Source organism: Zootoca vivipara, chromosome 3 (genome assembly GCF_965207765.1).
Source record: "Zootoca vivipara chromosome 3, rZooViv2.hap1.1, whole genome shotgun sequence".
NCBI lineage: Eukaryota > Metazoa > Chordata > Lepidosauria > Squamata > Lacertidae > Zootoca > Zootoca vivipara.
The window spans coordinates 19,891,009-19,909,129 of record NC_142586.1 but is presented as its reverse complement, the minus strand read 5'-3'; the positions used below and the strand labels follow the sequence as shown (position 1 = coordinate 19,909,129).

The window sequence follows — 18,121 nt, the reverse complement described above, 5'->3', positions numbered from 1 at the left end:
ACAAAAGACTCATATGGCCAAGAAAGATTAGTAATGATATTGTTCCCTATCATAGTCTTCATACAGTAACCCCTGTATGAAGGCCAGCAGAGGTTATAGCTTGAAAAAGCACCTCAGCAAAAGCAAATCAAAGTGAGGCTGGCCAGGGATTTGATGAGTAACTGGTTCTAAAATGGACTGTTTTTAGAAGGGGGAACCAAGGAGGCAAAATTATAATAACTGGTGCTAATTTAAATATAACTTATTACCACTTCATCCATTTTTAGCACTGCATTTTGACCCAAGTATGAAGCAAATATATATTAAACCAGGGGTCCCCAAACTAAGGCCCGGGGGCCGGATGCGGCCCAATCGCCTTCTAAATCTGGCCCGCGGACAGTCTGGAAATCAGCATGTTTTTACATGAGTAGAATGTGTCCTTTTATTTAAAATGCATCTCTGGGTTATTTGTGGGGCCTGCCTGATGTTTTTACATGACTAGAATGTGTCCTTTTATTTAAAATGCATCTCTGGGTTATTTGTGGGGCATAGGAATTTGTTCATATTTCCCCCAAAAAAATATAGTCCGGCCCCCACAAGGTCTGAGGGACAGTGGACCGGCCCCCTGCTGAAAATGTTTGCTGACCCCTGTATTAAACCATTTGTCTAATCTTGGACAAAATGGTTTATTGTCCATTGGAACATTGGAATGAAGTACCAATATTCGGGTAAAAAGTGGCTCATGGCTGCATGAGAGCTTCAGCAAGCTGAGTCGCCGATCAAGCTTAAGATCAATCTAACTGTTTGCTGAAGCTTTCAAATTCAAGGATGAGCAAACAAGCTATTAAAAGCAACGTATTAAACCCTTAATGCTGACTTCGCTGAAGAAATTGCATGATTTGGCAGTTGTCCTATAATAGCAAAAGGATTATTCAGACATATATAATTATTTGGATCAAAATGGGAAACTACAAATAGCAAAAAGAAGCTGGCAAACAGCTAGATGTGGTAATGGACCATAAAGATGGAGAGAGAGAAGTCTCAGTAAAACTTAAAATGTGGCTTATTGTAAAAGCAAAAGAAGTTGCAACTTACATGTTAATAACAAGCTGGATCCAGACTTAATCATGCTTAGTGTAGACTCATTCAAATTGCGAGTAACATAAGTTCAGTTTATTTCAATGGATCTGTTTTAAGGATTTATTTATTTAAAAACATTTCTATACTGATTAATATTTAAAAATTCTCTAAACACTGTACTCTATGTAACACTAAGTCTACATGCTTTTAATGTTAGAGGAAATGATGAAATGGTGTCATATCTCAATATCATGCAAACCTATTCTTGCACACATTTAAATATTATATAATTGTTTTTAAAAATTGTTAGTGGTCTTTTTTGCCTAGAGGGTGCCCAATTAAGCCTAGAAGAAACATATTAGCGGGAACAAATAGTCTCCACACACAAAAATAATAAACATAGCATTGAGCTTTTCGCATCATTTTACATCTTCTTTTTTTTGCGGAGACTGTATTAAATTTTATTCAATCAACTAGCTGGCCCTGCCACATGTTGCTGTGGCTCAGTCTGTTAAATGGAGTCCCCCTTCAGATTCCACTCACCTTCAGTCCCCCTGTTTTACGCATGTTCTGTTTACGCAGGCATATCCCTGTGACTTCCCCTACCCTGTGCCGATCCATGACGTATCCCGCCCCCTCCTCCCCCCCACCCCCCAGCTTATCCCTGTGATTCCCCCCCACCCTGTCCTGACCCATGACATATCACGCCCCCTCTTCCCCCCACCCCTCGGTTCATCCCTGTGACTGGTCCCATCATGTCCTGACCTATCCCATCCCCTCCTTCCCCCAACCCCCACCCAGGCGAGTCAGTACCTCCATTCGGCCTAGTACCGTATGTAAATGGGAGGCGAGGTACTGTTGAGAGGGAATGGTTTTATAGGTGCAGTACCAGTGTAGCCGCCGCTAGAGGGCGCTGGTTTGCAACCTGGTTCTTTTCCCAGCATGCATTTTCGTCTGAGTGGTATGTTTTGAAACATGGGGTTTGGGGTTTTTTACCAGGCACAAGTGTGACATCTGTCTTTGAAAACAGTACGGGGTCACTCTCATATTCGCATACGGCATTGTGTCAAAATTTGAACGCAATCGGTCAAGCGGTTTTGGTGAAACATGAATACTAACGGACATGGCCAGTTTACTTTTTTTATATAGATTTTTTTTTAAAGGAACATATACCGGTAGAAGTTGCTGTAATTTGCCTCTGTTTATTTCAATGTTGAGCAGCATACTTATTCTAAAGTGACATTTACCAGTACTGTATCTTTTAACACCCTTAAAACAATATAAAGCAGGCACGTCCAACAGGTAGATCATGATCTACCGGTAGACCACTGGGCGTCTGTGGTAGATCACTGGTAGATCACTGGCTTCAGACCATATTTTGCGCTCTCCTCTTTCACCCTCATTAAAAGGTTCTTTAATTCCTCCTCGCTTTCTGCCATCAAGGTTGTGTCATCTGCATATCTGAGGTTGTTGATATTTCTTCCAGCAATCTTAATTCCGGCTTGGGATTCATCTAGTCCAGCCTTTCGCATGATGAATTCTGCATATAAGTTAAATAAGCAGGGAGACAATATACAACCTTGTCGTACTCCTTTCCCAATTTTGAACCAATCAGTTGTTCCATATCCAGTTCTAACTGTAGCTTCTTGTCCCACATAGAGATTTCTCAGGAGACAGATGAGGTGATCAGGCACTCCCATTTCTTTAAGAACTTGCCATAGTTTGCTGTGGTCGACACAGTCAAAGGCTTTTGCATAGTCAATGAAGCAGAAGTAGACGTTTTTCTGGAACTCTCTAGCTTTCTCCATAATCCAGCGCATGTTTGCTATTTGGTCTCTGGTTCCTCTGCCCTTTCGAAATCCAGCTTGCACTTCTGGGAGTTCTCGGTCCACATACTGCCTAAGCCTGCCTTGTAGAATTTTAAGCATAACCTTGCTAGCGTGTGAAATGAGCGCAATTGTGCGGTAGTTGCAGCATTCTTTGGCACTGCCCTTCATGGTCTGAAGCTCAACATCAAAAAAACCAAGATCATGGCCACTGGTCCCATCACCTCCTGGCAAATAGAAGGGGAAGAAATGGAGGCAGTGAGAGATTTTACTTTCTTGGGCTCCTTGATCACTGCAGATGGTGACAGCAGTCACGAAATTAAAAGACGCCTGCTTCTTGGGAGAAAAGCAATGACAAACCTAGACAGCATCTTAAAAAGCAGAGACATCACCTTGCCGACAAAGGTCCGTATAGTTAAAGCTATGGTTTTCCCAGTAGTGATGTATGGAAGTGAGAGTTGGACCATAAAGAAGGCTGATCGCCGAAGAATTGATGCTTTTGAATTATGGTGCTGGAGGAGACTCTTGAGAGTCCCATGGACTGCAAGAAGATCAAACCTATCCATTCTTAAGGAAATCAGCCCTGAGTGCTCCCTGGAAGGACGGATCGTGAAGCTGAGGCTCCAATACTTTGGCCACCTCATGAGAAGAGAAGAATCCTTGGAAAAGACCCTGATGTTGGGAAAGATTGAGGGCACTAGGAGAAGGGGACGACAGAGGACAAGATGGTTGGACAGTGTTCTCGAAGCTACGAACATGAGTTTGACCAAACTGCGGGAGGCAGTGCAAGACAGGAGTGCCTGGCGTGCTATGGTCCATGGGGTCACGAAGAGTCGGACACGACTAAACGACTAAACAACAACAACAGATCACTGGCTCCCCCAAAAAAGCTCCTGCATCCCCAAAAATGGGGCTTTCCTCATCCCTAAAAGAAGCTCAACAACTTTGACCTGAACCCCCCACAAGATCACTGCCAGTTTTTAACTCTGTGAGTAGATCGCAGTCTCTTGGGAGTTGGCCACCCCTGATATAAAGTATTACATGCAGTAATGTCAGAAATCATAGTTTTTCAACTTCCCACCCACATCTTGGCTCACATTGCTTGCCTAAATATCCTTAATTCAAACCTGAGAAAACATATCCAAAGAGCAAATATGCGTCCTAAAAATAAAATAAAACCAAGTTGGCATTGATGGGCAAGGCCGTACTTTCATGATGACTCAAGGAAGGTTGCCCTAACTCGGTAATTTTTAAACCGTGATAAACTGAAGAGAGCACAGCTACTTATTCCCCTAAGGGTCACAAATAGCTGAGCAGTATGGCATGCTTTAAAAGCTAGCCATTCCAAAACAGCTGTTTCTAGCACTAAAAATAGCTGGCCTGGGACCCTAGGGGCTCTGCCCCATGCCCCCCCCCTGCTGTGAGCATGCTGTTTATTAGAGGAGAATGACAGTCAGATCCATCTCAGGCTGAACCTGAAATCATGACTTGGGGAGGTCAAAACAAGGCATAAGTATGTCTGGCACAATTTGTGAATGTGTGCAATGCAGATGTGAGATGCTCACATCTGAACGATCCATGTAGACTTTGTTGTTGCTTTTTAATGCACTTATATCCTGCTGTATTTTAAAAGGGGGGGGAAACCAACTTACTACAACATAGAACAAACATAAATCAGTAAATTGCTTACAAATGGTGTAAAACTATGCCTAAAAGTCTGTCTAAAATGTTTGAGGGTTCCTTTTCCTCTTAAAAACCTGCTATTGGTTTGGTGTTTTTATCCAACCACTGTTTCTATGTTTTTATTAATGGGCAGAGCAGACACTTGGTTATGAGCTATCGGACAGTAGACTCTTAATTCAGTGGGGAAACCATTAAGAAATCGGAGAGGAAACAAATGTCTCTGAAAATTGGGGTGATGGTCTTGAGCAAAGTGTGGTTGCAGGGGAAATGTTTTCTGAACATTTGTGTCAGAAAGCACACTGCATGTTTTGCAGAAGTAGTAAAATTAATAAGCTAGCAGAATGCTTGATGCATGGTGTCCCTGCGGTAGCAAGTAAGCAATCAGCACAAACTGTATTTTACACTTTGTGAAAGAATTAGTGAGTTCACTTCCAAAATATTATTGGAGTGGGGGGGGGAATAAATTTATAGTGACAAAGATTCAATAAATATTAAATGTTCAGCTAGTTCATATAAAGGTTTTCAGAAAACTGTGACTCTCCAGCTAGAAAGTATATCAATAAATAAATGTAAATAAAGGTGAAAGATGTGCAAATATATAATAGCCTAAATTAATACTGTTACTGTTTGCTTAAAATAAATTACAATTGTTGGTTGACTAGTCATCAGCATATGATGAATCTATTTCTTATTAGATTACACCACAGTGATACTTTAAAGTATTTTTATGTGTTCTGCTTTGTTTTCGTCTGAATGTGAATGGGTAGAGGATGAAAGAGATTCCTAAAATACTTTAGACAGGGCCTTTTAGCCATAAATTGAACTTCACCTATTTCCTTTATGCCACCAGAATAAATTGCAATTTTATGCTCTTATCCTCCCTGCAACTTTTTCTGAAGGTTGTTTAAATATTGGTGGGAATTATCCAGCAAATGTGCGGGGTTCTATCCCAGCAAACAGCATTCCCTAAATCACCATCCATGGAAAATTCCTCAGAATATACAGGTAAAAAAGCATATTTGTTGCTGTATCTTTTCGACAATGTTGCTGCTTTTTCTTTTGGCAACCCAGAGAAGTGTAAACTTCTCATTACTGCTATTCAACGGATAAAGTGGAGTGAGTCCCCCCAAAAAAGTTTTCCATGATCCACAAAACTGGTTTGTTTTCTTTCTTTTTTTGGTATGCAAATATTTGTTCTTCAGAGGCGATCCTCTTTCATAGATCTCCTCAGATGGCACATCTCCAACATTCTGTTGTCTGAGCTCCCCTCTTTGGGTGGAATTCAATAGGCTGGTTTGTTACTGGTTTTAATTTCCATACACTACATGCTGATGACTGGTAGCCACATGAGTGAAGTGACACCAAAAATGTTATGAGGTGGCATGAAATAATATCTGTGGCAGTCCTACCCTTCAGTAAAAAAAAATTCCCCGCAACTCGGAACAATATAATAACAGTAACAAAAACGATAATTTTATTATTTATACCTTGGCCCATCTGGCTGGGTTTCCCCAGCCACTCTGGGTGGCTTCCAGCAGAATATAAAAACATAATAAAACATCAAACGTTTAAAAACTTCCCGATGCACCTGTGTCCCTGGCAAGAGATAAGAAAACAGCCATGTGTGCTGAACCCTGAGACAGTCCCTTTTATAGGAGCATAACATTTTGAATACAGGCTTGCTCTTTTGATACAAAGAAGGACAAAAAGTGCTGTGGCATAGTAGAATTGTTGTTTTGTTACCATCTCTATACAGTAGGCTAAAGTACAGTGTGTGCTTCTAAACATTACACCATAAACAGAATGCATTCCCAGAGCAGCTTCCCATGCTTGGTCCAGTAATGAATGTTGGATAATTAAAAAAAACAAAACTCTATGCCAGAATACTGTTGCTGGAGTAGAAAGGCGGCAAAGCGGAATGCTTTATCTGTTGAGTTTCTGCCTGGCTCTCAGCTTGTTAATGGCACAGTAAACCTGCCAGAAAATGAAACAGAGGAAACCTAAGTTCAAACTCCTGCTAAGTTATGAATCTCCATTATAAATACCATTATAGATGTGCAAATCTCTCTCCTACCTCACATGACTGGAGGAATAAAAAATACATAGAGTCTTGAGTGCCTGGAGGCGGTTGGAGGACGGATGGTGGCTAACAGATTGAGATTGAATCCTGACAAGACAGAAGTACTGTTTGTAGGGGACAGGAGGCGGGCAGGTGTGGAGGACTCCCTGGTCCTAAACAGGGTAACTGTGCCCCTGAAAGACCAGGTGCGCAGCCTGGGAGTCATTTTGGACTCACAGCTGTCCATGGAGCCGCAGGTCAATTCTGTGTCCAGGGCAGCTGTCTATCAGCTCCATTTGGTATGCAGGCTGAGACCCTACCTGCCTGCGGACTGCCTCACCAGAGTGGTGCATGCTCTGGTTATCTCTCGCTTGGATTACTGTAATGCGCTCTATGTGGGGCTACCTTTGAAGGTGACCTGGAAACTACAACTAATCCAGAATGCGGCAGCTAGACTGGTGACAGGGAGTGGCCGCCAAGACCACATAACACCAGTCTTGAAAGACCTACATTGGCTCCCAGTACGTTTCCAAGCACAATTCAAAGTGTTGGTGCTGACCTTTAAAGCCCTAAACGGCCTCGGTCCAGTATACCTGAAGGAGCATCTCCACCCCCATCATTCTGGCTGGACACTGAGGTCCAGCACCGAGGGCCTTCTGGTGGTTCCCTCACTGCGAGAAGCAAAGCTACAGGGAACCAGGCAGAGGGCCTTCTCAGTAGTGGCACCTGCCCTGTGGAACACCCTCCCATCAGATGTCAGAGAGATAAACAACTACCTGACATTTAGAAAATACCTAAAGGCAGCCCAGTTTAGGGAAGTTTTTGATCTGTGATATTTGATGCATTTTAATGTTTGCTGGAAGCCGCCCAGAGTGGCAGGGGAAGCCCAGCCAGGTGGGTGGGGTATAAATACTCTTATATGAGGGGAAATAAAAGGTAAGGAAACTATGAGAGAGAAATGCCGGGCTGGTCTATAATAGCAAGGCAAAAAGTGGCACCATGGTACAATTGCTTCTAGAAGCTTCAGTCCACACCAGGGGTTGTCAACCTGGTCCCTACTGCCCATTAGTGGGCGTGTCAGGATTCTAGGTGGGCAGTAGGGGGTTCTATGGCACAAGTTGAATCCTCCTTCCATCGAGCACTGGTGGCCGGCAAGGAAATTTTACCATCCAGAAAGATGCATTAGTGGGCGGAAGGTATAAAAAGGTTGACTATCCTGAGGAATGGGTGACCTGTGGTATCCCAATAAACACAGATCTCCTCAGTAGAAAAACCAACATTCTGTCCACAGCAAATGGCTTTTGCAAGTGCCCAGTCAAATGAGCTTTACAGCAACATTAGTGTTTGCAATACCAACTTACATGGATAGTAAGCACAATTTATATCCTGATTTATATCCTGTGGACTAAGTGCAGCTTATAGCTGTTCCTCAAAAAAAAATTTTTTTACTATTTTTTTATTAAGTTTTCAATTATACATCTCAAAATAAACATTTTGTTTTGTTTGTTTTTTGTTTGCTTAGTCGTTTAGTCGTGTCCGACTCTTTGTGACCCCATGGACCAGAGCAGCCAGACTCTTGTCTTCCACTGCCTCCCATTTTACATACTGCTAAATATCCAACAACCTCCCTCCTTCTCCTTCCATGGTTCATTCTGTTTGTTTTTCATTTCTACATATTTTACTATAACCATTTTATTCAGTTCTCCACTTTTACATCACTCGAGCACTGCTAACAAAGCAGCAACTAACAAAACAACAACAACAACAATCTAAACGCAGGGCCAGATTTAGGTTTGATGAGGCCTAAGCTACTGAAGTTAATGGGGCCAGGACAGTCTCCAGCAGGTCGCGTGCCCTGGCGCTGAGGGGCGGAGATCGCTCCGGTGCCCCCACCCTCGCAGGGTACAGAATGGTTTTCGTGCGGCTTTGCCGCGCGGCGCCCAGCCTACCAGCCCAGCGCCCTAGCGCGCCGCGCCACCGGGGGTCTACCTAGAGCCGACTTTATATGTCCTGCTGTCCTTCTCAACAACAAATTGTAGCTGTTTTTTGTGTTATGCTATATGGTCATTTATGGACCTAATATGTATACTAAAGCCATTTGCACATGTTGCTATGCAACCAGTTCATGCAGAATGTAGGCACCCTATATATAGAAATGAGCAAACCAGTGCTATTTTAGGGAGCAGGTGGGGCTCATTACTTATATCATAGGAGCCCACACAACACAAAACACTGTTACTGTATGTAGGTTTTATTTTATTTGTTTTTTATCTTGTATCTTGGAAATGTACATCCAGTTTTTTCTTTAAAAAAAAGTTTGGGGGCCCCCAAGAGAGTGGGGCCCTAAGCTATACTGTATCTTGTTTAGCTTATATGTAAATCCGGCACACTTAACAGCAAAAAAAAGGCTAACAAATTAATGCGGCGTTTGGAATCTGCAAAGCAACATTAACAGGAGGAGCAACTAAAAATAATAATCATGAGCTAAGCCCTAAGGGCGCCTTTACGCGCGCCTTTTCGCTCCCGGGCACGAGAGGCGAAAAGCGAGAGCGAGGCGGGGAGAGGCGAGCCTCCTGCAGGCGGAGCAAGCCTTGGCCAACCCCCGGAAGTCTCCGGCGAAGCGGAGGCGGAGCTGCCTCGTCGCCGGCGCCCTTCTCCTCCTTCTCGGTGCGCGGCCAAGAGGCGCGGGGGTGGCGGGCAGGTGAGGGCGTCGCGTGCGCTTCCCGAGCAGGAGGAGGAGCTGCCGGTGCCCGGCTCCCGCTGCTGGCTGCTCCTTGCTTCTCCGTTGCGCCCTTTCACGCCCCTTCCTGCCTGGGCCACCCGCGGGCCATGCGGCCGAGCTGCGGAGACCTCCTCTTCCTACTCGGCGGCGGCGCCTGCAGGCTGCGAGGCGTGAGAAGAGGCGCCTCCTCCTGCTGCTGCTTCATGTGGTAGCGGCGTCGCGAAGCCCAGCAGCCGGATCTTCATTTCTTCTTCTTCTTTCTTTCTCTCCCCCCCCTTTTTTTTTTAAAGTCAGCCCAACTCTGGCCGGAGAGATGCTGCTGTCGCTGGTGTTGCACACCTACTCCATGCGCTACGTGCTGCCCACCGCCCTGATGATGGGCACCGCGCCCACCTACTTGCTGGCCTGGGGCGCCTGGCGCCTGCTCTCCACGCTGCTCCCCGCGCGCGTCTACCACGAGGTGGACGACCGAATGTACAGCCTCTACCAGAGCATGGTGCTCTTCTTCTTCGAGAACTACACCGGCGTGCAGGTCAGGGCGGCGGCTGCTGCGGGGGGCTGGGGGGGACTGGCGGATGCGCCACGCCCCCTTAGGGAGTGGCTGGGGAGATACCGGTAGGATCCCACCCCCCTCGTCACCTTTCTCCCCCCACCTCTCCACTACGTCGCGTCTCTGGATGCCAAGCCGGAGAGGGACTCGGCAACTTGGCTACAGGTGGGCGAGGCTGCGCGCAGGTGAGCGAGCGGAGGCAGGGGCTGCACCTTCGTCGCAGCGCTCGCTCGCTCCCCGTCCCTCCCCCTCCCAGCCCAGAGGGGGTTGCCCGCCTCGGTTTGCTCACCTTCCCAGGCTCTGGATGGCGTTGCAGGTGGGAGCGATCTTTCCCAGACAGCGCTGAGGCTCTGCCTACTTCCTTGATGCTGATAACACCTAGGTCCAGTACAGCACAGTGCATGCAGCGGTTAAGGTTGTGCACAGCACGCCTAATTTTCACTGGGGAGCCAGCAGAGTTTCATTCTGGGAGGGTGAGGGCAAAGGTACCCTTCTTGGTAGTCGCATCCGCCCTGTGGAACGCCTTCCCACCAGATGTCAAGGAAATAAACCACTATCTGACTTTCAGGGGGCATATGAAGGCGTATAGTTTGGTGTGTTTTTGTTGGGAGCTGCCTGGAGTGGCTGGGGTAACCCAGTCAGATGGGCAGCATATAACTAAAATAGGTGGCACAGTCTGTCTAGTCTTCCTTGTGGCTCCCAGAAGGAGGTGACCTAGCAGAGGTGGTGGCTGTTCCTAGCAGTGTCCGTCTCCCCATCGTTGCTTACCTGCCATAACCCTTTTGAGTGGCACGTTCAGTCTGATGCACCCAGCCGTTGCTGCTGACCCATTGTGATGGTGCACTTCTGCCATTCCTTTCTGGCTAGTACATCACCCAGAGGGTGAGTGATCGAAGAAGAGAGGTAGCTGTAAGGAACGGCCCTGCCTCAACTTGCTCTCCACTCTCTGTAGGTGGTAGAGCAGGGAGGAATCTGCCTGTTGAGCCCAGTTCCAGGTTGCACAACCTAGAAAGGCTGGCAAGTGAGCAGGTGAGAAATGAGCAGAGGTAGCAAGGAGCAACAATCAGCTCTTCCTTCCCACCTCCATGCCTGGGTTGGGCTCTTTTCTCAGCACAGAGAGAGGGCAGTTGAATGAGGATTGCTGGTGCTCTTTGCAAAGGGCACTGTTTACCCACATTGGTAGGTGAGCAAGTGAGCAAACAGTATCTGTATTGGCAACCTTTGCCTTTTTCCAGTAAGACCTCCACCTCTCTAGGGTTAAAGGGGAGGAGCAGACTCTTCCACCCAGCAGAGTCTGAACCTTTCCAAGATTACTCCTGCCAAGCTTGGCAGTTGCTTATCATTTGCAGGGGGCTGTCTTGACTTGTCTGGGACCTTGACAGTTGCCTGACCATCCCCCATACTGTCTAACTGGCACTCGGGAAACAAGTGCAGGCCTTCTCCCAACTAGAAAGTGAAAGGGGAATTGCAAAAGGAGGATTCTGTGCACATTAAAGACTTAAAGGGTTTATTGTGTCATAAGGCTTTGTGAACTCAGCCAATGAAAGTTAGCCACTGTAAACCTGCTAGCCTTTAAGGTACCATGCCTGCTGTTAGTCTAACAGAAAAATATGGTTGCCCCTCTGGAATTTGATATAAAGGTAAAGGGACCCCTGACCATTAGGTCCTGTTGTGACAGACTCTGGGGTTGCGGCGCTCATCTCGCATTATTGGCCAAGGGAGCCGGCGTACAGCTTCCAGGTCATGTGGCCAGCATGACAAAGCCGCTTCTGGCGAACCAGAGCAGCACACGGAAATGCCATTTACCTTCCCGCTGTAGCAGTACCTATTTATCTACTTGCACATTGACGTGCTTTCGAACTGCTAGGTTGGCAGGAGCTGGGAATTTGACATAGAGGAATATAAAAGGAAAAGGTATGCTATTGCGTATTGCTCATCAAGATACCACACCTTTTTAAAAGGTGGTTATTTTGTGCATCTCTGGTTGGCCCCACTCAACTGCAGCTACACTGGTTCACACAACGTGCTTGAAACAGTTTCATAGACTCAGGTGAACACTTAAGTTATACATGGTCATCCTGACTTCAGTAAAGTGCCACATAAAGTCATGGGTAGATAAGTTGGGGCATCAGGGTGAAAGGAAGGGAAAAGGTAGTCCTGACATAAAGTGGGAATTGTTAAATTTTCTCTCAAGAGTTTAAATAAAATAAAGTCTGATCCTAGGTTTTGTTGATGTTCTTCAGGCTGTTAAATCAAGGACCCTTTTTCTTTCCTAGATAATTCTGTATGGTGATTTGCCAAAAAATAAGGAGAATGTGGTATATATATCAAATCATCAGTGTACAGGTTTGTATGAAATTTCCTTGTATGAAGTGTTTTTTAATTAAATAATTATTATAAACAAAAAGTGTTAATATAACCACTGAGAATGAAATTCTCTAGATTTAGATAATTGGGATTGCATGTTAAGATTAAATAAACAAAAATACACGGTATGATCCTGATAGATGAGCAAGATAATGGGGCTTTTAATCTGTTTCTTTGCAAAACTTGCCCCCACGTGCTTCCTAACAAGGTGCCTCGAATTGGGAAGTGCTTTTGAACCAACGCAAACAGTTGTATCCAATGGCGGCTCTTGCACAAAGCAAGACACCCGTGCTTCCCCCCCCCCAGTCCTGCTCATGGCAGCCCACTGAAATGCCACCCCTAAGCTTGGGAGCAACCTCTGGAAGAAGGTATTGTAACAGTCAAGAAGGATGTAATAGCATTCGTGAAAAATGGGGGGGGGGGTTCTGCCTTTCATGAGCAAAAGTGATTTTCACTGGAAATCTGCGTACAGTGTTTAGTTTTAATTGTGTGCTACTCATTTTTTGCCAAGTGTCTAATATCTGTTTTGAACTTGGCTGATTGGCTTCATGAATTATATTTTGCCACTTTTGTTTGAGCGATTCTCGGCAACCCCCACCCCCCAAAAAAATTCAGCAACTCTGGCAATCCTCCCCCCCAAAAAAGAAAGCTCAACAACTCTCAACTCTTTTGTAAATTTGGAGTCCCCAAAAATAGGGGTCGTCTTATACACGGGGGTTCGTTATACATGGGAAAATGCAGCAATTACTGGAACCCTGGGGGTGGGGGGTGATTTCAAGAAGTCCCAGTGCTTCTAGTTCTTCTGATTCTGGTTCATTGTCTATTGAGTCAGTGTTTCTCAACCAGATCCTTCAAGATATGCATCTATTCTGCATTGGCAGGAGATTAAAAGTTATTTAGTGGTATTGTGCAAACGGTACAAGCTTTGTTTAAAAAATGAAGAAATGCATGTTAAAATACTACAGGGTGATGGGGGAATATGATTGTGGAAAGAACTTACCTTGCATTGCCACTGACCGCAGTTCATCTTTCATGTTCATAAGCACTAGAAAATATGAGTATTAAATAATGTTGGAAAGGATTTTGACATTAGGGACATAAATGTTTGAGTTTTGTTTGTTTGTTTTGCAGTTGACTGGATTATAGCAGATATGTTGGCCGTCAGGCAAAATGCTCTGGGACACATTCGATATGTTTTGAAAGACGGGTTAAAGTGGCTTCCTTTATACGGGTGGTATTTTTCTCAGGTAAATCCCAATCCTTTCTCCACATCACATGAAATAACTAGTACGTCCTGCTAAATTTTGACACCCCTCCATCCTGGGCGTATTTACTTGGAAGTAAATCCCATTCATTTCAGTAAAAGGTAGCCCCAAGTACTGTAAGGCATGCTTGAAGTCATGTCCATGCAATGATTCTGTCTTGATAATGTGTTTGCGTGGCATATTTGAAACAGAATAGTGAAACTTCAACTCTTTCTAGTTAGCAGATGTTATCTGGTAGGGATAGGAGGTTCTCCAGCCAGGTGTTAAGCAAACTAAAAGTAACTCACTGAACTTGGGACAACGCCTGCTAAGATGCAAAAACCATGTGTCTGTGTCCTACACGATTAACAGAGCAATTCTGGCATTTATTTATTAGAAGTAAGTCACATGGAGTTCCCAGGTAAGTGGGTCCAGGATGAACCCCAAGACAATTTCGTGCATACTGAATTGAGTCCCACTGAATTCAGTGGTGTTGACTTCTTAGTAACCATATATAGGATTGCACTCGAAATATTTGTCCTTTAGTTAAATTACTTACATATTTCAATCTGGCTTTAATCACATTTAGTCCTGGGTTTGACTCAGTGCATGGGCTGCGTTTCTTTATGGGATAATATCCTTGCTGTTGCACAGATTCATAACATGTTAGCAAAACTGGGTTGTCTGTCCGAAGAAAGCAAGAATAGTTTGATAGATGTCTGCATATGCTAAAATTCACTGAATTGTGGCTTTTATGTCTTTGTCACCGCGAAGTTTCTGATTAAAAAAAAAACAAGTAGCCCTTTTATGTCAATGACTTGATTTAGATATGTTCTTATATTTTCTTATTCTCTTTCCTTTTTGCTTTTTTGCTCCTCTAGTTGAGCTTCATATGGATTTTATCCTAGTAGGCTATCAGGGTGATCTAGTGAGCTGTGTTCCATTAGACACAATAGTTGAAATTCAGAAGATCTTTGGGAGACAAGGGGTAGTGTTTCTCACTAGGTGAGTGTGGTTCCATATCTAAACTCATGCCATATATTTTAAGCAGAGATATAATGACAGTTTTCCACTTCTCTGCATATGGTCCCATAATTCACATCTTGTGTCCCGAAAGTCACAAGATGTTGGTTCGCAGATGCAAAAACACAAGCTGCATAGCACATACCTCCATTTTTCAAACGCCACTCTATACAATCACTTTGAATGAATGAACCCCTTCTATATTTTGAGTAAATCTAGAGTTGCTTTCTGCTGCCGGGTGTGGACGAGGGGTAGAATTTCCATACATTAGTTTCTTGTAGGTTCCCCTTTGTCATTCGTTCAGACTAGGGCTGCCTTACATCTGGATATTACCGGGATTTCAAATGGGAAATTGACATCTGGGGGAGGGGAGGATTTCCGAAAGGCGGCGCTTTGTCCTGGATCTTAGGCAAGTCAGTCAGAAAAACCCTTTGAAATATGGCAACCCTAGTTCAGACAGGATAGTGACTGATCTTCCCTGGGTGTGTTGCCATAGAAATTATTGATTATCAGGGTGTTTTGCCAAGTCCAATGTATGAAACGGCCACAATAAGAATCACTTCAAATGTTACTGCTTCTGTGTGAAGGCCACTCAAAAAGTTGGGAGTAGATCCCTGGAGGGATCCAGCCTGATCTATGTGGTCAGTAAACTGGGATTATTCATATGGTCATCCTGTGGTAAGTAACCGTACACATGTTACAGTTCCCCCATGGAATCCTTTTTTTGGTTGCCTTCTCTTAAGAACCACAATGTTTGAATCAGACCTACAAGTTTGGTGCGTGGAGCGGTTGCTTCTGTGGTAAAATCTCGCCCTGCACGTTCATAAACAATATGTGACTGTGCATTGAGTGTGTCGCCCTGTGGATTGAAAAGCTTGAGAAATAAGATTGGCTATTTTTCTCCATAGCAATAAGTCTAAAAACAAAAACAAAACTTCTTATGGACATAAGAAAATTGACTCCTCTGTATGACAAGCGCTGCAGAGAATGATTTTGCAAATCATTCCCACATGGTTGTTAGTTGGTATGCGCCAGCATTTGATCTAACATTGAGAGAAAAATGGACCTTTGGTACCTCATGGTAAGCAATATGGCATGAACTGCAGTAATTTACTTGCTGGTGTGCAAATCAGGCCTTGAGTTGAACCAGTGAAGTTGTTTTCCTTTGGCATAGGAACAAGGAGGGGCAGCATTGTTTTTACATTGCCTCTTTTCCCTTGTTTCTCAATACAGGTGCTGCAATCCTGTCCAATTTATCTGTTTTACTCCAGAGATATTGAGCGATTTGCAGATTTTTTAAAAAAAAATGTTGCAATAAAATCCAAAAATTAAATAGTCCCACAAATCCTCGAACTGCTTTAATAGCCATAGGCTTCTCTCCAAGAATCCCAAGAACTGTAGTTTAGCCCTTACAGACCTAAAGTTCCCAGCATCCTTAACAAACTACAGCTCCAAGGATACTTGAGAGGAATTCATGTGCTTTAAATGTACGGTGTGGTTGTGACCTCTGGAAGTGGTTTTCGGGACAGCCTGTAGCTATGTATTTTTCATTCTCGGGGTTATTTGTCCAGGGCCTGAGACCACATTGTCATAGCTGCCAAGTTTTCCCTTTTCTCACGAAGAAGCCTATTCAGCATAAGGGAAAATCCCTTTAAAAAAGGGATAACTTGGCAGCTATGCACATTGTCCTCCTCCTCCTTGCTCTGTAGCCATGTGATAACTGATTATGTCATCAGAATAATGCTGCTGCTGTTTTCTGGAAGGGAAGAGGCAGCAAATTAGCAACGCAGGAAGAACCCTCCTGGATTGGGCCGAAGGCCTGTTTAGTCCAGAATTCAGTTTCCCACAGGAAACAACCAGCAGCTGTTGGTTTTCTTGCCAGTGGCTATCACCAAAAACAAAGATGATGGGCTAATGCTGCCAATTTCTTCAAAAGTCCAAAATAAAACAAGCAGCACGCAAAGGCACCAAATTCAATCCAGTTTCAATCAAGTATTATTAATCCAAAGAGAAAACAATAAGAGAACCATATACAAGTGCTGACACAAGAGCCAAACTCAAACGTTAAACAGATAGCATGTACAAATTAAAGGCAAACCAGTCTTTATAGTCTTTGAGGCTATCTAGCGGTCAGCAAGTGGCAGCAGGTCGAACGAGGTGTCAATGGTAGTAGACAGGCTGCCGGCGTTTTTTTGCCTGTTTCGCCCATATGACGGGCTTCTTCAGTAGTTCTCCTTGTACTTTTATGTTTAGTGCATTCACTGGTGGTATAAACCAGGTCTTATTAGTATTCGAATTAAGACACTAATATACATATAAACAGAACAAATATCAAAAACAGTACTTACAATTTGTATGAAACCACTTATCTTGGCTTAGGCCACAATGCTCAGGTGTTTTTTCAAAAGGTTCTCTCATTTACATATTCACTGGTAATACAAATCAAATTCTAATTATTGTTTGAAATAATACAGTAATACAATTTCTAAAATACATGTACACAAAAAGAGATACTTACATTTCTTGTATTCAGAGTATTTTTGGTTTGAGCATGTATTGACTAAGCAAATATCCTGTGTTTGGAGCACACTTATATACAAAAAGTTGGTTCACAGGTGATAATAATTAAAGATGACAATTAGGAGGGGGCAGAAGAATGTGAGTACTGATGACACTTACAGTATCTCTATGATTACTGTATGTTATACTGCTAGTGTGTTCGTTTAAATGAATACAGAAAGGTCAAGATCTGAGTTTAAACCGTCCGGTTGTAATGTCTTAAACATAAAAATCAATTTAGTTTCTTGTTGTCTCAATATTTTTAGGATATCCTGCTTGTGGTATTTCTCGGGTGTGTACTGCCATAAGCCAAAAAACATTAAATCGGAGTCACTGTGTTTCATTTGTAAAAAATGAGGTGTAAGAGGGGCTTCCATCACTTTATTGCGGATGCGTGATCTGTGTTCTCCTATACGTACCTTTAGTGCCCGCGTGGTGCTGCCTATATACAGTTTGTTGCAAGGGCACCGTATGCAATAAACTACGTTCTTGGAGTTGCATGTGGTCATGGAGTTGATTTTAAAAGTGAACTGCATATGTTCACTTTTTATTTCTTTTACTTGTAAACTGTAGGGGCACATATTGCATGAGCCGCATCTATAGTGGCCTTTAGTGACAATGGATGGTGATTCCAAACAATCAGCTTTGACCAATTGATTGCGCAAAGTTCCTTTCTTCCTCAACCCTAAAAGGGGGGGATCTTTACAGCCAGGTATGTCTTCTACAATATGCCAATGTTTATATATAATATTTCTAATGTGGCTGGCCAGGGGTGTGAAATCCATCCCCATGACCAGGCGGCTGGGTTTTCTGTTTTTAATGCTATCAGACCGTGTTTCAAGCAAATTTTTTCGATTGCGACCGTCTACACGTCTGTATGCGTCCTGTATGATACAATTAGGGTAGCCCCGGTTAACGAGAGCTTTTTCTAGCTGATGAGCCGCATTTCTATAGTCTCTCTTGTCTGTAGCATTCCTTTTCAGTCTGATTAACTGTCCGTATGGTAAATTTCTTTTTAAATGAGAAGGG

The 18,121-nt window shown here is 43.8% G+C and overlaps 1 protein-coding gene and 2 long non-coding RNA genes across 4 annotated transcripts in view; 2 read left to right on the top strand and 1 right to left on the bottom strand.

Moving 5' to 3' along the window:
* Positions 1-6,022: 6,022 nt before the first annotated feature.
* LOC148686178 (uncharacterized) lies at positions 6,023-11,058 on the bottom strand. The gene is made up of 2 exons (XR_015948861.1): positions 10,189-11,058; positions 6,023-6,542 (listed from the first exon to the last, which is right to left on the bottom strand). It is a non-coding gene; the product is annotated as an uncharacterized LOC148686178 (long non-coding RNA).
* Positions 9,245-18,121, top strand: part of AGPAT5 (1-acylglycerol-3-phosphate O-acyltransferase 5) — a 31,797-nt gene continuing 22,920 nt past the window's right edge. The window contains exons 1-4 of one of the 2 annotated variants that reach the window (XM_088665663.1): positions 9,245-9,294; positions 9,640-9,881; positions 12,176-12,245; positions 13,398-13,513. In XM_088665663.1, coding sequence (XP_088521789.1) covers positions 9,663-9,881; positions 12,176-12,245; positions 13,398-13,513 — 405 coding nt within the window. In that variant the 5' untranslated portion in view covers positions 9,245-9,294; positions 9,640-9,662. Of the gene's footprint in view, positions 9,329-9,639; positions 9,882-12,175; positions 12,246-13,397; positions 13,514-18,121 lie in introns of both variants that reach the window. The other variant, XM_035109953.3, reaches the window with a different exon arrangement.
* LOC148686177 (uncharacterized) lies at positions 13,525-17,586 on the top strand. The gene is made up of 2 exons (XR_015948862.1): positions 13,525-14,515; positions 15,442-17,586. It is a non-coding gene; the product is annotated as an uncharacterized LOC148686177 (long non-coding RNA).